Source organism: Rhea pennata, chromosome 27 (genome assembly GCF_028389875.1).
Source record: "Rhea pennata isolate bPtePen1 chromosome 27, bPtePen1.pri, whole genome shotgun sequence".
Classification (NCBI taxonomy): Eukaryota; Metazoa; Chordata; class Aves; order Rheiformes; family Rheidae; genus Rhea; species Rhea pennata.
Genome location: NC_084689.1, coordinates 2547297 through 2572782, shown reverse-complemented (window position 1 = coordinate 2572782; position 25486 = coordinate 2547297). Strand labels below are relative to the sequence as shown.

General features: G+C 43.0%; 1 protein-coding gene across 5 annotated transcripts; it reads right to left on the bottom strand.

Moving 5' to 3' along the window:
• Positions 1–1810: 1810 nt before the first annotated feature.
• On the bottom strand, positions 1811–25486 carry MED26 (mediator complex subunit 26). 5 transcript variants are annotated; one of them, XM_062596391.1, is made up of 3 exons: positions 25384–25486; positions 6141–6215; positions 1811–4521 (listed from the first exon to the last, which is right to left on the bottom strand). In XM_062596391.1, exons 1-3 carry the CDS (start codon positions 25456–25458, stop codon positions 2830–2832), a joined length of 1842 nt encoding a protein of 613 aa, XP_062452375.1. In that variant the 5' UTR covers positions 25459–25486; the 3' UTR covers positions 1811–2829. The 5 variants fall into 5 exon arrangements, with proteins under 5 accessions (XP_062452375.1, XP_062452376.1, XP_062452377.1 ...); XM_062596392.1 differs by lacking the exon at positions 25384–25486 and adding an exon at positions 24623–24882; XM_062596393.1 differs by lacking the exon at positions 25384–25486 and adding an exon at positions 9785–9803.

Below are 25486 nucleotides of genomic sequence, written 5' to 3'. Positions count from 1 at the left end.
TCGTGTTAATGCGCCTATGAAAAGTAGGAGCTTCAGCTAACAGCAATTCCCCAGAGATTCACAGATGAGCCATTTCATGTCATTCATTGAAAAGAGATGCCAGTATATTAAGATCTTAGGATTAGAATAGCAAATTTGGTAAGGCAGTTAGGAAAATCAAGTAGAGAAACTGAGTTCATGCAAAAATGAGTAACACAGCAGATACACACGTGCACCAGGTAAACTTCATTTGAACTTGTTTACAAAATTGACAAAAAAATCACCTTGTAAACTTATTCACATTTGTTGGAGCTCACAGAACTGGTTATACTAGCATGCTGAAATAAAGATTGTCAAGCCTTGTCTCACCATGGATTACATCCAAGTGAGTTGACCCTTACAGCAGAAACAAACTAGGTAGGTAACAAGATTTAAAGCTTGCATTCTGAATGAATTTTTCCTAGTAATTTTGTACTATTAGGCAAAGGGCTGTGCCCAGTACTCAACACTCCCTCAGCAAAGTGAGCATCAGCATGGTCAGTTTGCTGCTAAGTGCTATATGGTAACTTGAAACCAGTGATGAACTCTGGGCACTTCCTCCCTCAGTACAGCCCTGATGGACCACGACTGTCCACGTAAGCAGTGGAGAAAAGGACGGTGAATATATTGGATGGAATGCAAGACCTGAAATTTGCCCTGCATTCAAAGGCCTCAAGAGCACAGATTCTGCTCCTAAGTGAAGACCATTCAGGAAAAATGGGAGAAGGAGCAACAGGGTTGCAGGGTTGGACATGGGTAAGAGAGTCCCTTAATACACAGTATTGTTACATAAACAAAAAAATCAAGCATTGCCATTTTTTTTAGCCCTCTACCATCAAATCTACCTTCCTGAACTGCAAGATACTGACTTTCCCCATCTCTAAACACACTCCTTCACCTATCAACTGCAGAAGGATAAAATGGAAGTAAACTGAAAATATACTTGGAAACATTTTTTGGTAACCACTTTCTGGTTATGAAATTTCAATCTAAGACCTCAGAATTCAGAAACGGAAGCAAACAGACATCAGTAAGATTTCTGGAACACCCAGACATTTCAGTACCAGTCAAATCACAAAATCAGTATGTTTGAACAGGAATGACTTAAAATAAACCATACCTTAACACCTGTATTCCATAGAATGAACCAGCCTAATGTATATCAGGTAAGGAACACCCTTCTTAAATCACGGTTTGATACTTAAGAGCTTGACTCTGCTCTCAAAGGCAGCAGAGCTTTTGCCAAGGCTCTCCATAGAAGCAAGATCAGCCCAAATGGATTAACAGAGTTAACATCACTAAAACTAGCAATATTTTTGGTATTTTGTCTGCTCTCCCTTACCCCTGGCAGAAGCCCACTACTGGAGACTGCAGAAGACAACTTGTCTGAAATATTAAAGCAAGTATAGTTAATAGAAATTCTTAGCCTTTTATACTGAATCAGGCCACTTTGAGATGCTTAACAATTAGGAGTAATATATTACAAAATTAGAGATGAGAAAAGATGAACTATGATCTTTGAGGTACATTAACAGTAATTGGGTTATCAGTCTCCAAACCCTGGATGCAACCAGAGTTTAAAAAAAGAACAAAAAACACATGCGACTGAATACCACCAACATATTTGGAAGACATCTTGTACACCCCTAACAGCCAGCTGCTCTAGAGAGTGTCAGATGGGATTCAGCTTCTCCACACTGCTCCAGTGGGTTCTCAGTGCCGATGATCGCTTTGTCTGAACTGACCAAACTTTTAAAAATAAATCAGTTAAGTATAAATAATTCACAAACTGTTTTGTGCAAATTTTTTTTTATTTCCACATTTATATCACAATGTGTCCACTTAAAGGACCAAATAGCAAAGTTGCTCCCTTCTGCATCCCAAGAACACAGAAGTCTAGTTACTGTACATTCACTAAGGCTCTTTGTTTTTGCAAATTGCGTTTATGATGGATATCCATAAGGCAAACAATATCTAAAGGAATGGTAACAAGTATATTTCCAGCATACAAACAGGCTTCCTTTTTCCCTCTCACAGTACAATTACAAACTTGTAGCACCCTCATTACGTTTAGATTCTAGAAAAGGTGATTTTTTTTTTCCTAGAAGATTGCAGGAAGGGAAAAGGAGGAAAAATATTTGGCTGGTGGTGGTGGGATCAAAAATATCTTTAAACATCTAGTTTTTGCAGCATTTCTCAGAGACTGGATTTAAACTGAAACCAGACTAAAATATGTGGATGCCTATGGAATGTTGAGCTGAAGCTGGTTTCCCAGCCTGCAGTGCAACACCTGCTGTTTAAAACCCAATCTCCGTACCACATGACTTTAAAAACGCAATCATGTTCGAAGATGTGATACAAATAAAACTACAGTTTTTGCACATTGTCTCTCGAATATCTCACTGCCAAATAAAAACCCAAATCAAGTCAAATAAATAGATGCATATTTTGTTAAGGTAACTTTCACAATTTTCTCTGTACCTGCCTGTAGTAAGATTCCGGCATTCAGAAAGTGCTGGAAATCATCTTCACTTCTTGGGGACTAACACTTTTTTATAGCTGGCTCGCTATAGAGTTTTGAACTCAATTTATCAACCTTCGTATGCCTTCCCTTGCAATTGTTAGTAAACTGGTAGCAGCATTTCACAAAAGGAGAATTTAAAGGAAAGAGCTGTAAATAACCAGCTCCCTCACACCCTCTGCTTGTTGGGCCTGTTTGTCCAGGACAGGAGGCTTTCTCCATGTTTAAGTGGCATAGTGTCTGCCGTTTTTGCTAACTGCCGATGTAAAAGCATTTTAGCAAAACTGTACTCAGTCTAGGCAGACGTAAGGCAGGATGTTCAATCTACCGTCATCCCCGTGTGGATCTAAAGATATGCACTGTGTCCAATCATACCAGTTACCCTGTGTATCATAACAACCGTTCACGCCTGGCCAGTTATGTTCACGTATTCTGTTGAGATCATCACTTGTGACCTCTCTCGTGACCCCAGGCAAGTCTGTAGGTTTGCTGTTAGGAGCTAGAACATGAGTCTTTCTAGCCTCTTTTCTAGTGCTTTCCTCCTGCTTTAAATATTCAGACATGAAGTAGTGAGCTCCTGGAGTCTGTACTCCTGATGAAGACAGCAAGCTACTCTGTCTGTTTAAATATGACTGAATTATTTCATTTCTGGATAATTCTTTCCAGTTCGTTTGTTCAAAAGGGCTTTGCAGGTTGGGTTTTTGCTCCTGCTTTTCCGTTTCTGTCCTGTGCTGTTCTGCAAGTGCAGGAATTTCTACCTGCAAAGGATCTTTCTGTGTTAAAGGTTTTATCTGTCCTGTCATGGGATCAAAAGTAAGTTTTCTCTCTTTTAATCTCACAGGTTTCACACCCCCTTCTGTGACGTGCCCATCCAAGTTGACTGTGTAGTCTCTAGGTCGGTACCTTTTCTTCTTTTTACTATCTGAACCTGAAGCAGCATCATCACTGTCCATTTTTGAAGTGTCCTGTGAAAAGCCAGTGTGTGGCGTGAGAGATTCCCCAGAATGGGAGCTGGTTTTGCAGCTGGGAGATGTGTGCTGTTGAAGTGTCCCTGCGGTATGCCTGTGCTGGCTTTCAGAAGGTACCTGCTCCTGCCAGTGCTGAGACACCTCAGTTACTGATTGCTGAGAGAACTCCAGTCTTTTTGCTGGCATTGGAGGTGTTGATGGTTGCATCAAGGACGGTGGCGGTGATGGCACCTGTGCAGTATCTAACAACTGAGACCTTTGAGATGGACTAGGCATTGAATCCTTTGGTGAATACGTAGTATGCTGCCGAGCAAAAGTATCATGCCTAACGTTTCTAGGGCTAAACGAGGAACAGCGAGGACTCTTAGGTTGGTGCGGTCCTGTGGTTTCTTCTGATTTATCATGCTGCTGAAGCACTGCAGTCTTTAATAACGAGGAAGTGCTTGAAGGTTTTACAAGTCCTGGAGAACTGGTGTGAGGTTTTACAGCATTTACTGGGATCTTACTGTGTTTGTCATTTTCACTGAGTTCTGTCCTGCTGCTTTCAGGCCCTGCATGTAGGTTTACATCTACAGGACTAGGAAAATTTTCAGGACTACCTCCAATTCCATTCGTTGGAGGGGGTGAAGAGTTTTGTAATACTTCATGACTAGCTTTGGAGACTTTTGGGGCAGGAGGGCCCTGATGCCCATCCCTATGTTCACCTTTCCTTTTCCGATTTCCCAATTTCTCTGTTTTAGGAGAGTTTAGTTTCTGTATATCATTCCTGCTTTTCAATTCACTGATTGGCTTTGATACAGCCATGGTAGAAAGCGGTGCTTCTGGTTTGCAGTTGTGAGCACCACCATTTGCTGATCCAGGTGGATTCGGCAACCCTCTTGGCACTGGCTCATTCTGGGTTACAGGTTCTATCAACTTTTGCCAATTCCGCAACAATTTCTTGGCACGTTTGGCAAGTTCCTCATTGGATGTCTTCTTCCTCACCTCATTGATAAGCCTCCCAAGCCTCGTTTCCTGTAAAGAAATAAAAGTTGTTTTACAAACATTTATCATTCTAAACAAAGTTCTGACTTCAATTTTGAGAAAAGAAAATATACTTTTTAATGCTTGCCCTAATAAATATCTAATATAAAACAATAAAGAGATAGGAGCTAAATTAATCTTTTTATAAAGAATTAGTCCAGTTGGTCCAATGCTCTGCAACACAGCACGAAACCTACTGTAGGTTTTGAGTCATCCTTGTCTTTGTTCCCTGACTAAAGTATCAGAACCATTAACTGTGAAAGGCATCAGAAAGAAATTCTTTTAATCAGCAAGAATCTTGAAAAATAAATGTGTAAACTCAGATTTGAGGGGAATGTGCCACACTCAAGGCAGAAAAGCATGTTCACCACAGTGAGACCTGCAGAAAGAGGCACTTGAGAATCTTCGCCTGTTACAGTAACACGTTAACAAATTTTGATTTCACAAATCTGACTGGTCAACGCATGATTTATGCCCCTTCTTCCTCCACCTCCTCTACCTCACTCCCTAGTATCTCAAAAGAAGATGAAAGATCAATTTAAACAAGCATTCCTAGGATGTCCTAACATAATTCTATAAGCACAAGTAGTGTTTGATTGTTTCCGAAGCACACTCGAAAAAAATGTTCCACAAGTCAGGTTAATTAAGAATAGTACTTCAAAGGAAGACATGGACTGGACTGAGAAAGATGCAACACGTGACACACATGCTGAAATACAGCTGAAGCTGATAAACAACCTACACAGGTTTCAGCTTCTCCAATCAGAAAAAAATAGATCTTAGTATTGCACCTGGCATTTACAGAATTGCCCAGTCCGCAAAAGCAATGCGCTTCCAAACTATCCGAGTCCATTCTGAATGCAAAGGTAAACTGCTGGCACAAAACACTGCTTTCTCTGAATCGCAAGAGTTGTTTTGGGATTCATTACATCTCCCAAGCAGCACAGAGAATGCTTAGCTGTATCTGCAGCTGCATCACTCAGATCCTACATCTGATCACATTTCACAATACTAAGGATTACTTGCAGGTTACAAAAAGCTGTAAATAAAGCAAGTTACACCAATAAATTCAATATACAGACTAGAAATGTTTTTATACTTTCAGGCATAAAAACTTCTTTGGGCTCTGTGTTTGAGTGGCCAATAATGCCACAATTGCTATCCCACTTGATACTTCAATACACCTAATCTCGTGAACTAGATCAGGCACTGTAATATGCTTAATTGAGTCTAAGAGTAGTTTTATGGACATAGAGTAACTATATTCCTCCTATTTCAGATTCTTTATTCCTTGGTCATCAAGGTGCTAAGGCAACAACCAGTCTTCAGCCAGCAGAGTGATGTTGCTGAATGCACCAAAATTAATCAGTAGCAAGTAATGATTAATTTACTGCCTTTTAAAAACAAACTGGCCTACCCAGAATACTGATCTAAATCCAGAAAGAATCACTATGTACACTGAACATCAGAGAAAGCATGAGGAATGAAATACTACCTTAATTGTGAATTGCAATTAACTATTGTTTCAAGAAAAGCACTCATGGAAATCAGATAGGCAGAAAAGTCTTTTATACCTCTAAAAAAGAAGTGATGCTTAGAGAGCAACATACCTCAAGTGCCTCTTTGGTAATAGGATATTTCTCCAGGCTGGAGATCACTTCCAGCACTGCCACCATGTTATGGATCTGCAACAAGGAAGACAAAGTCACTTCACATTTCATGCACAGGTCTTAGTTACCAAGTAATTTAAGGCCTTCCCCTTCATAATTGCTGAAGCATTAATCCCAAAATTGCTATCACACTGTCTGGCTTTAGGGAGCTGACTGCTCAAAGAATAGGGACAAGGACACTTTACTGACCTAGTTGGAAGCCAAAGGAGCTGTAACAGACATGCTCTTATATAAATTTAAATAAATTATCAGCACTAAAACCAACATAACATACACCAGAAAAGTTGAGACCCCTAGGTAAGGTATTAGTTAATTGTTCAACAGCCTAACTGGAAACAGAGGTGCCAAACAGAGCCGGAAGAGTTACCAGTTAAATCAGAAGTCTCACATCCACTCTTTTGTGCACTACTATCGATTTATACAAGTTTCTGTTCCACAATTTTGTTCAAGATAGTGGTGCTTCCTGTAGCTGCATTAGGAAAGAGTCTAAAAACTTAGGTATAAGCTACCCCCCAAGTTTAAAACTAGACACGAAACAAACAACGCCCAGTAGGTGTCCTCAGACTATCATTCAGCATCAGAGGAACGAAGCTCGGGATACAACCCTGGCTCCTGAACAGCCACCTTCACAACGCACGCAGCATTCATCCCGGAGTTATATTCCCCGATATGTTAAGATGGTGAGGAGTGGCTTCACAAATTCACAGTATATTACAATAGTGTGCAACAGGAGCCAGATTTTCAGATGTGCTTCACTGCAACTTTTCCTTATACAGAAATAAATTCCACGCAGAAACAGTCGCCCACAATCTGTAGATGTTTAACATGAGTGTGATTTTAACAGTTCTAATGAGAAAATTCAGGCTACACATAAATCCACAGTTCCACTAGCTGGTATTAAGAGCATTGAAAACTAGAATTTCTAATTCACCTTTGTAGATAGATTTCAAAGCCAATGCAAAGGAAAATTTGAATCACTGAGTCTCATTTAGCGCTTAATTACATTTGTGACTGGACGTGGACTCCATCCGAGAAAAGTCTTTCCACGAGAACCTCTGCAGGGATCCCCCGTTACGCTAACTTGGATAAGGAGTACCATCAGGCAAGCCCTCACACACACTGCTGCAACACTGTTCATTCAGTGCAAGTTTCTTAGAAACAGCTTTTTAAAGTCTATTCTACCTTTCTATTAAGCAACAACAGGGAAATTGGGAGCAAAATTCTTTTTTTTGTGTTTTTTTTTTTTTTTTTTGTTCTTCAGATACCTCCATGCATACAAAATGCTTTCCTTCAATCATAGTAGGACTGCTTAAGGTTGAAGATACTTGCATAAAGCTGTCAGCAATGAAGCATTTCACTAGCTTGAGAGTTACTTTTATTAAAAAGTCATGTATAGAGTTTGAGTGATTATAATTCTTACAAGACATAAAACATTCAACGATGACTTTGTCAAGACTTTCTTCACTAAACTACAGTGCCTCTGCAGATATTTAAAGCTTTACCATCTAGACAGGTCTGACAAAGCTCTGCTTAAGCTTTAACACATCAAGTATTTTTTGCACACTTTTGTGTTTAATATTTCACTTGAGTACATTGATGTTTCTTCACGCTTTTATCCCTGCACTGCCCTCAGTGCCCAGGATGGATGGTTTAGTCTCTCCCAGCTTAAGTAACACACAACACTAGTTTTGTCAAAGTTTCTAGAACTGGAGCATTTAGAATAGCTAATGCTCAGTTCTGGGAGTTTCCAGACAAAGATTTCTAGACCTGCAAAACACAGATACTTGCCCCTCTCAGTATATTATTTTAGGTTATGAATTATCTGGGTGTAAAAAGGCTCTGTGTATCGCACACACCAAGAATTGGTATAATTATTTTTTCAGTTACTGGTAATCCCCGAAAGTTCATTATCTAAGCGACAAACTGATAGTAAAAAGAAAAAAAAATCATTAGTCCGTCAAAAGGTCAAGATGGGGAATGTGATATGCTCATACATACACACACCTACAGAAAGATGAATTTGGCCAGGGAATTTCCAGTAACAGCTCTGCTTTTGTTTTAAAATACCCAAATATGCACATACAGATGCCCCTAGAATGCTAAATCACCATTTAACACCAGATACCAGGTCTGTTCCAAGGCCGAGGGACTTCTTTTATTCCCTCCTTTAAGGGAGGCCTGATACCAGTTAAGTGAAGCCAGCCTTAGCCGTCGAGTTTGTGTTGAACACAACTTCTGGTAGGCCAAAGACACCCATTTCAGACTCTTCACACATTTGTAACCGATTGAAAACATGCTGCTGCACTGAAGTAATTGCTGCTGCAAGGAGCACGAACGCTCACAGCACAGATCAATGTCAAGCGGCTTCTCTCTTCTCTCCTTTCTGAGCTTCATGGAAGTGTGGTTCTTTTAAAAAGAAGGACCAGGCAAGTTCAACAACCTCTCCACGCTTCTCCAGTAGTTTTGTATGGTTACCTTGGAATTCTTCACCCAAATTGGCATAAAGATATGTTTACCATAAAAATGATATTTGCCTATTTCAAAATAATAAAGACTGTGAAAGGAAATAAAAACAAGATGACCCCTCCAAAACACCTCAGAGAATCTCTGCAACACAGACATCTCTTCAGAAGATCCATATCTTTACATTAAACCATCTGTTACTGGCTTAATAAAATTCATGTATTATCACATAATTGACATGAGACTGAAGTTATAAAACCTGCCAGGACATAATCCTACTTTGAGCAGCAGTAGCAATGATCATTTATTGATGCAAATTGCTAGTCAAAATGCTTATGAGCTACATACGCTAGATTGGCAAAATAAAGCACCGTAGGACGAGGGAGTTTGTGCAAGATTACAACTGCATAACAACTCAGCGTCTCAGAAACTAAAGCAGTGTGTAAGTTCCTATGTACCCTTATCCACTTACATTGTCAGCCCTCATCCCGTAAAACAAAACGTTCTCCATACGGCAATCCCAGGACCTCATATTCAGGACCTCACAGAAGACAGATAAGATCAATTTGTACTGCATTTCAAATTACCCTGTGCTATTCCCATGTTTTGAAGATTGACTGGCACAGAGGCTACTTCACTCCAAAGTTTACTGGAGAACATCTGCTCTGAGTCATCTGCAATAATCCTTTCCAGCCAACCCTAATGACGGTCACAGAAAACAAATCTTATTTATTCCATGCAAGTCTCCTTAAGTCATTTAGCCATACTCTGGAGTTTACTACTTGGTATCTCTTCCAAGTTAAGCAGTAGATGTTTTTACTACAGTTTTAGTACAGACAAAAGCATGGGTTTCTGAACTCTGTGGAAAAGATCAAACAGCTTAATTTCTTCTTTTTAATTGCCACTTTAATCCTATTTTAACTTTTATAAATCAATAGCAATTCAGTAACTACCTTCAGGGTAAGTGTTACACAGCAGCTTGAAAGGATAAGAAGTTTGTTCAGATCAGGAACTTTGAGCTACAGTAACTCCCTACCTAGAGGGCTGACTGGGCTTTCGGGGAGCGTCCCATCCCCTGGGAGGACAATTTACGTCACCTCTGCGCACCAGCCACCGCTCACCTTCCCCTCCTGCAGGTGCAACTGCTCCCTGCTGCCCCCTGTTCTACAGCCCCTCTCCCAAGGAGGATGCGAACTACGCGCCCAAGTTCGTGCGTGAGCTGGTATCACCGCTGCCAAGCGCGGGAAGGGCCAGGGCAGCCAACAGGCAGGGCCGTGTGTTACGTCGAACCGGCACCCTAACACGACCGTGTGGTTTGTGCTCAGCGGCGGATGAGGAGCCGTTCTCCCATCCAACGAGCAGTCAGACCTAAACCAGAAAGCGAACGTCAATGTAACGGCTCCGCTCTCGTCCCCAGACGCGAGACGACACAGCCCTGCGGCTGCTCTCACTCCACTGCTGTCTAAGAAGTAAGTGTTACGGAAACATCCGACCAAAGTCATTTGAGTAAAGCAGAAATCACGTGCTTGTGTTAAAAACCCCCAGGTTTTATAGGGATATTTGCCAAAGGCTTTTGCATAATTATACCCAGTAGATGACCAACCAAAGCTGAGTATCAAAGACAACGTTGCTTACAGACAGAGCTTACAGGCTGGGGGCAGGAGAAAGGGTATTTCCTCATGGTACGACTTTGCATATAGGAGAAAACCTGAGAACTAGGTACACCATAAAAAAAAAAAAAATCTGCAGTAAAGCTGCTAACACAGATTCTCATCCCACTGGATTTCTTTCTAGAAAGGTATAGAAATATAACTTAACAGGAAACTGGTGGTTCCTCTTTTAAATTACTTACAATAAGCCCAAATAGCAGCAATAAAAGGCATCTTTGGAAACTACATCATCATCCATATGGATCACCTTAATATTTTAGAAAGGTTCTAAAAGGTAGTTAAACTTGACCTAGCCCTCAAAGCCCTGAAACTTTCCCAAAACAAAATGTAATGCTACAATCCTCCCAAAATCACAAGTTGCAATTATCAGTACTCTGACTCCATCATAAGTGGTTTGAAACAGACTACACAGATGCATCAGATTCTAACTTCGAGAGACTATGTTTCTCATCCAATTTCAGCTTCTTTCTTCAGAATATACCCTACCAACTAAATACTTTGCTAGTCTCAAAGCATTTTCCCCATCTGTAGTACCAAAGCAATTTTATAAAAGCGAGCAAAGTAGTGGACCTACTGATCTTTCTACCTCTGCTACAAACGTGAATCCAGATCTCTATTCCCAAGCTGATGATTTCTGTTAGCAATTAATATAAGAAATACAGCATGGTCTATCCAGAAAATCCCTAGGGCATCTATACCATTTTTACTGTCTTCCAACCGTCATTCCCCCCTCTCCCAGGACAGTATCATTTTGGTGGTTAGTTATAAAATCTGCTGTGCATCTATGGTCACGTATATTCTTCAGTAGAAAAGGATAACTTACAATAAAGTCCTGAGGTCACGGTCAATATTGTTGAAATGGTCAAGAAGGCAGAAATGATCCTAGTGGAAGCATGCAGAGTGATCACTTACGTCTACAAACATTGATTTCTGCCGCAGATTGGTCTTTTTGATCAGCATCAGATCTTGCCCACAACAGTGCACTTATATTGAAACAACAACAACAACAACAAAAAAAAAAAAAACCCTACTTCATTGCATAATAATCTGAAACATGGAATAAGACAGAAGAAAAGTTGCTATTCATAATAGGTTTTATTCAAATGCTGTAATGGAAACAGAGTAGTACGGTGTTTATTTAACACTCCATATAGGAAGCACTAGATAGCAGGTATTAACAATACAAACTGTGTGCCGTAAACTAGAATGCTATTTATTCAAAGATATAGAATCAAACAGGTGACAACCCACTGTGATTTAGATCAGCTCCCTTGCAACTTATCTATTAAGAGTTTCCCCTACCCTCAATTACACGATGTTGTCTAAAGATACGGTATAAGAGATACCATTCACAGAAATTAAAGGCCAAAAAGATGGCCATGCACTACTTCGATCATAATTATTGAAAATATTTGAGAGTCAGTTTCCTAAATGGGGTTCAAATATTCACCAGTATACAAAAAATTTCTTTAAAGGTGGAGGCCAGTTTTCTAGTGATCAGTATTTAAACATGATAGGATCAGTGGTCTTCATATATTTGGCTTAAAGTCATCCACTGATAGCATCTTCTATGACACCAGAGTTCATTGGGAATCTATGCTCTGAAATCGGTGCTGCAAGACAACAGCTAGAAGAAACACTTCTTGGCTACCATGAATAGTCACAAAAGTGGCTAGGCATGGCAAGCACTGACCCCCACCTTTGGGTTTAAAGCTTCTGAGTCTAACTTAAACAGTCGGAACAGTCTGAACAGATTTTACTTGTACATACGCTTTATTCAGTGGTAAGGTAACGTTACCCAGTCCCGGTAAGATACCTTCCCACAGACACTTTACAAAGTCAAGACTATCAAGCAGGGAGTGAAGTCAGATTCCAACAAAACACTACATTGCAAAGACATTAGCCAACCTGAAATACCTCCCTGGAGTGAGACGATAGTTTAGCCGTCTTACCTTTCGGCAGTATGTATGCACCTCAGTACGGTAATAGAGACCAGAAAAGCCAAGAGACCAAGAGGAATTTCCCAGCAGAGAACAGCTGACTGTGGCAGCTACAAACAGCCTGCAGAGAAGAACCCACGGCAGTTGGTAAATATGCCATCAACACTTAAGCTCTGCTGTGTGCACAACTCTGGAACTTACTCAGGAGACTCCTAACTCTGGCAGAGCTCCTCAAGGTTGGCCTTGATGCAGGAAGAACAAACATCTGCAGGGCAGAGGAAACTACCTAGCAAAAAAATTATTCACTCATGGAGTCATTTAGTAAATCCAGATATACAAAGCCAAGATGCATACCCAGAACATAATCAGTTCACAGAACAGCAGTGGTACATGAGGAAACATCTCCCTGCTCTACACAAACTTCTTCAAGCCAATGAGAAAGTATACAACAGTATAATACTTTTTGCTATTCATATTCATTAGTCAATAATCAGAAGACCCCCTGTTACTACGGGCAGGAATACTTGCTTATCAACCTCACTATTCATCATGTAGTCTCTATATAATATCACATAGTACTCTAGTGCCTACTCCTCACCAGAACAGGAAACTGAACAAAACCTTTTTTGGAGGAAAAAGTAGTCTTTTGTACAATTAAAAAATGCACCAATTAAACAACTTTAATTTGGAAGAGAAGTGAAAAGTCAAAATACAGTCAAAAACAGGTTAAAAAAAGGTAAGTGGGCAGTCTTCGTGCAGACCTCTGATACTGAGAGGTATCAGGAGCATGTGAAAAAGCATGGAAAAGCAAAAACTTGATCATTTTAATAATCTGATCACTGCAAAGGTTAGGACTATGAAAGTTATACAGGTTCTAAGAGACCTAAAGATGATAGCAATCCAAAGACTGGAAGCACAAAAAGTCAAAGAACCACAGCTAATTTTCCATAGTGCAGTGTCAGCTTAAATAATTACTCCCCTCCCTCCTTGGGCATTTCTTCTACCTTCTCTTCCCATAATTTAGCCCGCAGACCAAATTAAGTATCAGATTAAATAAATGCCAGAGTCAGTGAAGGAAAAACAATGGAACAGTCTCTCATCTCCAGGCAGTCGTGGGTGAGAGGAAGAAAGTATCTTTGCTGCTGCTAAAATGGTGGGGGGGAACAGAAAAGCCACTGAGCAGCAAGAAACCAGTACGGCCTCCAGCAACTCGTACTGCAGCAGCCTGTAGCATATCCCCTCCTCTCCCCTACAAGCTTAAACATAAACAAAGCAAGGAATCAGATCCAGTCCTCGAGCAGCCAAGTGGATCATCTAAGATCAAGCCACTACAAAAAGGTGGCACAACTGTTTGAAAGCTATACAGATCGGTTACATGAAACACCATTAAGCTGGAAAGACATGTGTGGCACAAATTCAAGTCAAGCAAACAGAGTTAAAAAAAAAAAAAAAAAAAAAAAAAAAGTCGGTATTGCAGACCATTAAAGCCAGTCAGCTGGTGTGATGGCAGACCAGAACACTCTCAGAATGGTATCTACCACAGCATACTACAAGCAAGGTATGTTAGCCCTGTTCTTCACTCAACGCCATACTGATAAGAAATGGTATAGAAATCAAATTCAGCTGGAATTTCATGTTCATTGTGAGGCGCCACAGTTCAAGAAGAATGTATACAAAGAAGAGTTCAGAGGAGAGCAGTGATAAGAGGTTTTCAAAACATGGTTAATAAGAAAAGGTTCAAGTGCTCAGCTCATATACTATTTGAGGGGCGGGAGGGGGGAAGAAGGTCAGATATGGAGGAGACAAAGCTCAGAATAAGCCTTCCTGTGCAGTTCCTGTGCCTTACATAGTTATAATAAAGAAAACGGCGATCAAATGCTTTCATGCTCATTGGCCTAATTTGCAACAAGAGAGATACTGATTACATTTTAGGAATAACTAGAGAGGCAGTGATGTGCTGAAATAAGCTCTCAAACAGTTTCTATAATGACTCTAGAGGTTTAAGAACAGATCAGACACATCTGGAAGGAGTTGTTTGATGTACACGATGCTGCTTCAGTGAAGGCGATGGACCATGTAGCTTCATGAAGTCCCTTCCAGTCATACATTCCTCTGATTCACATCTGTGGAATAGATGCTAAACATCAAGTATTAGAAACATGTTGAAACAGCCAGTCTCGTTTCTATTTAATCTAACCAAGAGCTGATTCAAAATATTTCATTCTATCTTCTCAGATATACATATAGGCCATTACACAAAACAGCTTGTCTTATAAAGGCCTTCAGACAAAGCTCATCAAAATATAGTTCATAATAATCTGTGGAGGAGATTTGTTTCTAGCAGCTCAGAAGAGAAATGTAACAGCACAGGAGGGTTTATTAGGTGTTGACTGAAAAGTAACTAATTTGCAAGAAGGCTGTAGAGAGTAATTCTGGTGATCAGAAATTTCAAAGCCATAAACAATTCCCCCACAGTTATCTGGAAATTAAAGACTAAACTTTCCTTAATTGCAAATTGATCTGCATCAAGCTTATTCTCAATTTCACTCCAAGTTTGGCATTATAACATGCATTACAACATTCCACCCTAGAAAACAGTTTAAATCAGTTCTTCAGCCAATCTAGCAGGCTGCTGGAGAAGTCTTGGTGGAGATAAGTTTCCAGACCACAACAGCAACCTGCACTGTAGGAGCCCTCCAACCTGCAGCTTACTCCTACACCTTGGTCCTCTGGAGGACAACCACCCACTGCCACCACCGGCCTGTGGCATGCCCTGCCTCTACTCCTCAGGGCATAGCTCTGATTGAAAGCAACCTCCAGAAGAGATGTCCAAGTCTGTCACAGCCTTCTCAGATTGTTCATGACCACTCTACCTCTGTATGCTTAATATCATCATTGCAACCACCTCAGGGTTACCACCATCCATCCCCACACCCAAGCACATTTCAAAAATGGCACGGGCTTGCCAAAACAAAGCAGATGACTTAATGAAACAAGAACAAACATGGAAACACTTGGTTTGATCCAACCCTATAAATCCTTTGCCTCCTGAAGTAACTTCCACAGATCACAGTAAGAGCAGCTACAAGTGCTGCTTTTGCTTAATAGTGTTAAACAATCTAGCATGGCTTATCAGACCCAGACTCTTCCAAGTGTTGAGCTGCTCAGCCAAAAATCATGGAATAATGCAAGGTGCCCTCTGCTGCTCGTATGTGCAACAATTGCTACAGCTATGTCAGCACAATAAACACCACTTGGGCTTGTGTGTTAGTGTGCTGTTCTCCTAATCACTACACTGATCCTAGGGACATCTACTAAAGACACATTCTTACTTTGTTACGTACGTGAGAGCCAATTCTCCTCTTCCTGCAAAGCAGCTAACTAGATGAATGGAGATAAGGAATAGTTTAGATGCCAGTTAATAGATTATGAGAAATACTGACTTAAGTACGTGAACAGCTATCAAATTTGGTTTCTCCCTGAAAGCAGCCACAGGGACAACTGATTCTACTTCAACAAGAGAGAAACAAGAGTTTGTTGATTATTCAGGCTGATACAGAAAGTGTCTTCCTCAAAAAACACTCCTTTTTAGTTCATAATGATCTCAGTGCTTTCTACAGTACGGAGAGATCCACTCATTCAGCAAGGACACTACACTTTGACTGCAGTTGTTCAGGGAAACTAGCTACCACTGGTCTCCGCCAGCAGAGCCAGGGGCTCCCAGCACAGCACCCCTCGACTCCACCTGAACTCACTGCCATCACCTACCTGTATTACCGTAAGGGCAAAGTCGGACACTGAACCAGACCGCGAGGATGACCCTTAAAGAGAGCAACTGGACAGCATCATACTGCAGTCACCTGCTTAATCTTAATGAACTCTCGAAAGCCCTGCTGACATCACTCTGATATATGATTTTTACACTTAGAAATAAAGACGTTCACTATTACCATAGCAGGGTACTTTAGATGTAGCAGGCCAACTTTCTTCAAAGTACCAAAGAAGCTTCTGAACAGATTCCTTAAATGATAAAGTAGGGTAAACTAAGAGCCTGCAGAATACGCTGCATTGTGGAACGTATTAAACTATCAGATAGAAGTGATATATGCTTGCATGACTGCTCATGAGAATTTAAGGATAGTGCGTTTGGTCACAAAAATCTGAGGAAAAGCAGTCTTACAAATTGAGAAGGTTTTAAATATCAAGTTTGAAGAGAAATAACTCATTGTATCCTTTCAACTGCAATTACTAATATAGAAGTTATCGGCGTATTTATAGAGAGAAGTTTCACGGATATGCCAAAAACAAGACGCAATCTCTTATCGAGCAATCCTTCTCCTAGTATTACTGCTCACTAAGTTCTAAACAAAACGCTGTTGCCCATCACCCACTTCCAAAAACCTCCCTTCTCCGAGGACAGTGCAAGTCCATGAAAGACTATAACCTGTAGGAGGAAAGAGACCTGAAGAAGCGCCCTGATAGTCCGGGAATGGTCAGTCATTCCATCCAGGGGCCCAAGCATTAACAGCTACTTAGGAACAATATGAGTTTTCTCCCCTTAGCAGGAAAAAATCATTCCCTGGAGGACTGTAAACACACAACCGTTCATCGCAGAGCCTGCGAGCTGGCAGGCTACCTGACTTTAAGATCGGGCTTCACTGCAGAGCCCATCACCCAGTGGGCTCCTAAAAGCACAAAAGAACTCAGTGCTCCTATCACAATTTTATTTATATTTAAACACTCAACACTTGGGAAGCTGGAATTTGATTTTCACAAGGCAAGTTTAGTTATTTCTAATTCCTGTAACCTATTATCAGTCAGCTTCATGATTTCCTCTTAAGAAAGCCCAAGTCCTTTTGAAACCCTGCCTTAAAACAGTCCAGTAAAGATACAGCAAAGTCCAAAAAAAAAAAAAAAGAAAAAAAAGAAAAGAAAAAAAGAATAAGAAACAAAAACCAGTAACTCAGGTCGATGCACTGAAACTCTTGCACACACGAGGGGAATCTGAATTTTCATGATACAGTTAGACTCTTGATGCTGTGCTTACTCTGTAACTCAATAACATATCACATAGGCATCTCACTTTTTCAAATACAATTGAAACACAGATTCCAATCATTTCCTCTTTTATTCTCTTCTCCTTCTTTTCCATCTCATCATGCTCCACTATTTAATAGTTAACTGTACTTTCCTCAGGGATATACTACAATATTAAGGTTATGTATTTTTCTGGAACATTCTGAACTGTAATTTATATTCAAATTTATACAAACGCCATGTTCCCACCCCACTAGACTCACCCAGCACAAGGAGTGTTATACACTGCGCATACTACACCGCTCTGCTTAAGTGATGACTCAAGTTACAGAAACATATCACCGGTTGTAGTTGCACAGGAAGTTTGCCCGTTGAAGACTGGTTGTGAACGTGTGTTACCATCTTGGGGAAAACCCATGCTCCTACCTTAAGAGGTTCCACACAGTTTTTTTTTTTTTTTTTTTTTTTTAATCAAGTTAGACCTACAACATAATGATGATGCACTGCAAAATGATTCTGCATGAAAACTATATGCTCCATAGAAGTACTGGCTGTCACTCTTAGACAAAACTTCCACCTCTGCACAATCATCTTCACAGTACAAAGTTTCAAAATAGACCCAGCTGACTGCTGAATACTACAGAGAGACTTGGGCAGAGGGTTCCTCTCCTCCCCAACAGCTAAATTAGAAAGCCACTTCCATAAAGTGGCTTCAGTTCAATAAAACAGAACTAATTACATTTTAATTTGTGACTCTTCAGTAGAGATTTCTACCACCTACTGTCTGGACAAACGGAAAATTGTATACTTTGATATTAACAATTGCACTTAAGCGTGCACAGCTGCCCTGTGGAAGCCATGCCCCAGAAAACACTGACACATTGTTAAGTTTAGCAGATTACACCTCAAATTAAAGCAATTTGCTAGCACTTAAATATTGTTCCAAATGCTGAGAGCATGAATTACCTGCAGAAAGAATAATTTAACTTATAATATTGAATAAACAAACCTACACATTAAACTGAATGCAATGTACTTACCTGTAACTTAAATATTTCTTTAAAGACAAGTGCTTAACTTGGGCCACATCTCACCATGTGTTATACAGACCAAAAAAAAAGTATATTCTAAGTTATCAACAAGCACAAAATGGGTGAGACGGGATAGCATAAAGCGTTATCAGCTACAACAGATGTGTCTTAAAAAAAAAAAAAAAGCTTACCTTCATTTTTAATTCCAAATCTAATATATCAGAATAGCTATGCTCTTAGCGTTTCTGAATTAATACCAAATTACCCTAGCAGGCAAAATCAATTCCTCCTTTCCCCATCCTGCAGCTTACTACAGTCCCTGAGAAACAAAAGTCTGTGCAACAAGTGCAGCAGCTCCTTGGAGAGGCTGGAGAAGGATCTCCCCTCTCAGGATCTGGGGGGGAAAGAGAAGAAAAAACCTTCAGCTGCCCTCAGACTGCTTTGATCGGGAGCCAGAGTAAGAGCACTGTTGTGTCTTCAGTCCGTACCAGAAGCCCTGAGCACCAACCCCCAGGTCACCCCCTCCGAAGGGGGCTGGCCCCCGCCTCGGCGCACAGCCGCAACGACAGCCCGGCGAGAAGCCAGAGCCGCCGCGCCGGACCCAGGCTCCCTCGGCGACGGGCCCCCCCTACGCCGTAACGCTTCCGAACGGGGGCTCTCCTCCCTCGGCAGTCACCAACAGCAAGCGTTTCCCGTAGCCTGCGAGGCTGCAGCTCCCCGGCAGCACAAGGTCATCGGGCTGCGGCGGGCAGAGCCGCGTCCCCCCGCCCCGGGGCCCGCTGCCGCGCGGGGGCAAGCGCGGGGCGCCGCCGCGGCTCGGCCCCGGCTCCGAGCACGCGGGAAGCTCGCGTCGGCGCATCCCTCCTGGGAGGACGTGCGTCTCGCACAGCAGCTGTTTTTTCCCCTACTGTGTTTCGTGAGGATGGTTACTCTCCCCGCAAGAAGTCGGTCTGTCCATTCAGTAAACTGTCTCGGGGTTAAGTCAAGGAAAGCGTATCACAGTAGTTATTTCCCTTTCCTCCAGCCATCCCCTGGGTATTCACAGCTCATTTCTGACCGAGGGCCCGCGCTCCGGCGCGTGCGGACGGGCACTTGTTGCCACGCGCTGTTCTTAGCTCGCAGGAGCAGAAGGCAGCTGGGTTCGGAGGCCCCAAGAGCCATTCGGACCGAGGCACATTCAATCCCTTAGCGAAACAACCTGATAAACCGCGGGGTGCCAGCGACCGGCGGGCGCCGCTCGACAGCGGTCTGAGCTCAGGCCGCCGCTTCCCCGCTTGCCAGAACGGCCACTTCCCCGAGGCTGCCGCCAGCCGGGCCAGGGAGCAGCTCCGCTCCGCTCCCGGGGCTGGCCCAGCGCCGCGGCGGGGGCACGAACGCGCGGCTGGAGGTGGGGAAGCGAGCGGGACCGCAGCAGCTGTGGCTCCCCTGGCACCCTCAGCTGGTCCAAGCGTGCACGTTTAAGTCTATTCAATTTTTGGTTATCCGGAGCATTATCCGCACAGCCTCTTTCAAGTTCGCAGCTGGCTCATCAGTTACCGGTCAGGAACGTCCTCCCGGGTGCCCGGAAAGGGAAGTTCCCCTGCGTTTCCCCCGGGCAGCGTGCAGGGCAGCTCCGTCACTACGTCACGACAACAGCACAGGGTACAAATCCGGGCGCCCCTGCACCTCACGCACCTCGCAGCGACAATACAGACTCAGCAGCTGGAACTGTCACTCCAGAAGGCATCCGCTCACCTCAAAAAAACCAGGGGTGGTTAACTTCTACAGGTAACACTTAGTTTCTTCCATGAGCTCCCAATTCAACCCGCTAAGGTAGCAGGAAATCAGGAGGAAGCAAAGAAACAATACGTTTTCACGCCCCCAATCTATTCAAGCACTTCAGCACCCATTCCTGCAGCCACGCCTGTGCTGTACTACTCAGGATCCACCAGAAAGCCTATCAGGTAATTCATCTAGACTGAAAACTACCTGGAAAAAACACACGGGTTTTTCTTTAAGGCCAGATCAATTCCCCAATTCAGCTCACCACATGACCCTGCAAACTGTTGCACTGCACACGTAAAAGGGGTGTGCGTAGCAGGAATAAGCAGTGGGTGTTATTTAAGTTACCACTGCTGCCGAAACACACACTCAAATTACAGCTTAAGAGCAAATGACTGCTGTCATCATTGCTGCAACCTGTAAAGTTTCAAGGAATTAACAACAGAAAGGCAATTTGGTATTTCCATCGGTCTCACACCCCCACCCAAACTTCCCGCTACTTTTGTTGCGCTTGCTTTTCGTCTCAGAAGCCCCAGTTACAAACTTTGTAATAAGTCTTTCTGTTGCAAGGGGCAGCATGCAATCATGAAAGTTTTTAAACTCAAAAAAACTCTCAAAAAGGTAATAGGCTGTATTATCGCCAATAACATATTGTTTAGGACCATCTAGGCAACTGATCAGAAATGGCACCAATTCATACTACTTAAACACAGTATCTATGCAAGTATCACAGGCACCTTTGCAATAAATATATTGCCAGGAAGCCAAAAACCAGAAGTTTACAAGCTGTTTTGAAAAGAAGTGAACAGGAAAGCTCCAGGACAAGCTCAAACTGATCCAGCTGTTGAAAATATAGAGCATCAAAATCCAATCATATTCATTTAAGATCATTTGAACTTACAAACTAAATACAGTTGGACCTAATACAGCAGGCAGGAAATCTCTCTGGAACCTAGGACTGGTGTGCTAATGCCACTTCAAACTCCAGGCTCACGAGAAGGCTGCAGCCACCTGTATGGAGTAACACACACACGAAACGCTACAGGTTGCCTCGATACAAAAAACGTGATTGGAAATCACTATCCAAAACAAGACTAGGTACAATAAGGAAATAAATAGAAATCCTAAGAGGTACAACAGGCTCCAGCCTCCTTGCACACTGCAGGTTCCTCAAAACTGATAAGCTTATTAGTCCTTGCAGAAAAGGATAAAGCTAAAGCAAAAAAGCCATGCCTACTCTACTTTCGCCCACACATACAACTTCCCTGCATCTAAAGAAATTACCATGACCCTCCTGAAGTGAAATACTGTGATCCTTCACTCCTAACATTTATATCATTACAGCAGTGTCTATAGCACCTTTTTCTGGAACACTGCCTTTTTAAAAAAAAAACTCAATTCTAGAAAGCAAATCTATCACTAATGATAGGTTTTTGCTCCTAGGACTTTGATATAGCAATCAATACAGAAAAAAAGAGTCATGGAAGCATCTTTCACTGCACAACTCACACATCAACCAGAAGATCACCCCACGACAATATATTGCTTAGCTTATTAAATCACATGGACCAATTTATTATTAATAAAACTCAGATCCTGGACTTTTCTTGAAGGACTGAGCAACAAGGTTAATTGAGATACTGCATGAATGGCAGTCTGATTTTCAACCAACTCAATCCACATGGCAAACAAATAATGAGTTGCTACTTACAAATCAAAGCTAGATTTGCACGAGTGAGAGAGGTATTAGTGGCAAATAACTAGATTATTGTCTAATATTTTAAATAAGGAAAAGATTGTTACATATTCAAGACAAGGATTCATTTAATTGCAAGCACAATTCTAATAACCAGTTAGAAATGACATGCTTTCCCACAGAGAAAAAAAGTAACAAATCTCATTATTCCTAACATCAGGTAATAAATTCCCTGAAGAGTACAAAGAATGATTTAACAAGGCAAAGGTGCTGCTTGGTGGAAGAGGTGGCTTCTCAGCACACTAAACCCAAAGGGAAAGAGTTGTTTCTGCCAGAACCAAGGAATCTCTTCCCTATGAGCTCACGCAGCTGCTACAATAAGGTGTCAGACACACTTCTCCAGCTATTGTTTCTACTCAGTTCTTCCAGGAAGAGGATTTTCCATCACCGTGTCTGATAACACTAAACCTCGTATTTTCCTTCAACGTGAGCCTTGGTACATTGTCACCAACCTACAAGATCTGGAAGGAAGTTGATACAGATACTGACTGTTTAAGTAGTGTAGCAGTAGTAGTAGTTTGCCCTTATTCCCCCCCCCCCCCCCCCCCACGTCCCAGGAGGAAAAGGCTGAATAGAGGAATACATAATACCAGATATCTTGAGGGCCCTCCAAGATGATATAGTATTTTAGCAGGTTATTTCTTAAAAGTGTCCTTTGAAATAAAGGTCATACATGTACCTTCTAAACTAAGTGTGCTAAATGCATCTGTACAACTAAAACATTGTTCCTGTTTCAGTGGGGCTTAATGCAGTGGTTAAAACAAGATGAACAGTTGGTGCAGAAGATGATTTCTGATAAGCAAGCAGGTACCAAGAACCCAGAGAAAAGATTATTTTGAACAACTAAATTCAACGCAGGTAGGGCAACTTTCCGTTTCTTTCTTTCCTTCCCTTTCTCTTTTTTTTTGTTTTAAAGCAGGACTTCAGAGTTGCTCAAGCTTTGTATATACTTCAAAGACCTTTACAGTCACATTGGGAAGTCCACAGAAGAGAAACAGTTTGTGTTAGAGAACACATCAGTGAAGCGGAAATTCAAATCATCCCAAATCAAAACACTATGGAGAACCTCTCCCTCTCCTCACCCACACAAAACTGGACTGGCCTTCTGCACGCTTGACAGTATCAGGGCAGCTTTCACCCTTACTCCTCTCCAGAAACACACACATACACACAACAACAGTTATATTGGAAAAGCCCGAATGAAATCCAGGCCTCAAAGCTTGACTTTCTTGGTGAACAAGGAAGCCAATCACAATAATGAATACTGTAAGTTTGAATGCAATCACTTCTTCTAGCACAAGATTCTAAAAGGCCAGAAGAAAGTAGCCACAATTTTCTGTGAGCACTAACAGTGCTGAGGCTCACAGCTGCATTAACTTCTTACCATAGGAAAAGATCATCAGAACAGTTTATTGTACTTTCACATTGGCACTCAAGTCAGCCTTAAATCAGAATTTACTTTTTAAAGTGTTTAGAAATTAAGCTTTTATTTCCCTTCGTGAAAATGGCAAGACTGATAGTTTTATCTATTGTTTACCATGTATTCTGCAGGCTTCAGAGAAAAAGAACTCTAAGTTCACACCGACTAACCTCAACTACACCACCCCTGCTCTCGTTTGAAGAAAAGGTTAAAATGGAAGACGGCCCTCTGCCTACAGGCATTTCTAAACAATAGACAGATTTTTCTACCACTAATTATTGCCCTGGATAAGTATCAAGTATGTAGAATTATAACATAATATACATTACTCTTTAAGCATATGTGGCTACTGACCTGTCAGAAACTCAGCAGAGCTGCTGGTTGATGCTCTACTTTCCTTTGTGCACACTTGCCTATAGTTACTTCTGACCCCTATCATAACAACCAAGCTGGAAGAACTCTTAAACGTATTGGAAAATACAGCATTATTTAATGTTAATGGATGGGGAAAGGAAAAAGTGTCCATCATGAAATATATCTCCTGGGTACTTCCTGCCATACAGCCACAGAGTTTTAGAAAGTAACACCAGAAGTAGGATAAACAGTGCGGCCATCAGTTTTAACGTTAAAAGAAACCACAGATTTCTTAAGAGTTTTATTTAACTAGGTAGTCAGTCAGTCTAATGTAAAGTGAAAAATTTGCAGCCATAAAAAGTGAACTCGGACCAAACAAAATTCATGAAGCGTACTGACATTTCACCCAGAACTGCGCTAAAGTGCTGCAAACTTGAATAACTTTGACATTTAAAAGCCCACAATTACCATTATAATTCATGATTCTTACTAGAACAGGTAATACTCCAGCTCCTGACAAATGTACATCACAGTAGATTACCCAAGAAGTTACAAGGTCAGGGTGATTTCTCTTCCGTTTTCACGTCACATAGAGGCTGCTCTAGAATGCTTCCGAATTGCAAGAACTTTATTATCTACTTCAAGACTGCAACATGCATTTAACGTGGAATATGCTTATTAAGAGGAAAGAGGTGTGACTTTAATAGAGCCAAAACACTATTGTATATATCCAGCCTCCTGGAGCTGGCGCTCAGCGTGATGCCCCCGTGCCTGCCCCCAGGACAAGCCACAGTCAAGCCAAACCCACCTTCGCATCCTGCTGCAGCGACTTTTTAGCTAACATATAAAAATCTGACAGATCGCAGACTCCGCAGTCCCCTCACAGAAACAAACGCCTAAGCGGAGAACTGCTTTAACACGCCCCAAAAAACCTTAAAAGGATTAAATAACACTTCAGATAACCACAACTTATATGCTGAACCCACTTACAGGTGAAACATACGCCGACTTCTGCGCTCACGCTACATCCCGGAGCGAGCGGATAAGCTCATTAGCGCTGTGCGGAGAAGGATAAAGGCGAGGACCGAGCCTGGCCTGCGCCGCAGCGGCTCCGGAGCCCCCGAAGCACCGTCCGACGCCTCCAGGCGCCCCGGTAAGGCCGACCGGGGGCAGCCCCGAGCCCGAGGAACAGGTGGGCGCCGCGGCAGGTCCCGGCGAGCAGCGGCGGGAGCCGGCCCAGAGCCCCCTGCAGGCCGCGCCCGAGCCGCGGCCTGGCGTCGGGAGGCAGCCGGGCCGCACGCCGCATGGCCGGGCAGCGGCCGGCCCCGGGCTGGGGCGGGGGAGGGAAGGGGGTTGGGGAGAAGCGGGAGCCGCGCGGCGGCGGCGGCGGGGCGGAGGGAGGGGGGAGGCCGCGGCCCCCGGCAGCGGGGAGGCCGCCGGCCCCGGCCCCGCCGCGCGGGACAGCGGGCAGCGAGGCGCCGCGGGACCCCCGGCGGGCACGGCGCCGGCAGGGCTCCCCGCTACCGCCCGCAGCGGAGGCTTCCGGTGCCCGGGGAGGAGCCCGGCCGCAGCCGGGGTCCCGGCGGGCGGCGGCCCCGAGCCGCAGCGCGCCCCCCCCCCGCCCTCCCCCAGGCAGGCGGCGGCGGCGGCGGCGCGGGGCGAGGGGGGGAGGGCGGCGGCGGGGCGGCCCGCGGCCGGCGCCCCCCGCGCTGCCGGCCCCCGAGCCGCGGGGCACGGCGGGCCGTACTCACGTTGCTCTGCGGGTCGATGGCCTGCAGCAGCCGGTCCCTGATCTGCTGCGGGGAGGGGGCCGGAGCCGCTGTCATTGCCTGGGCGAAGCGGGGCGGCTGCGGC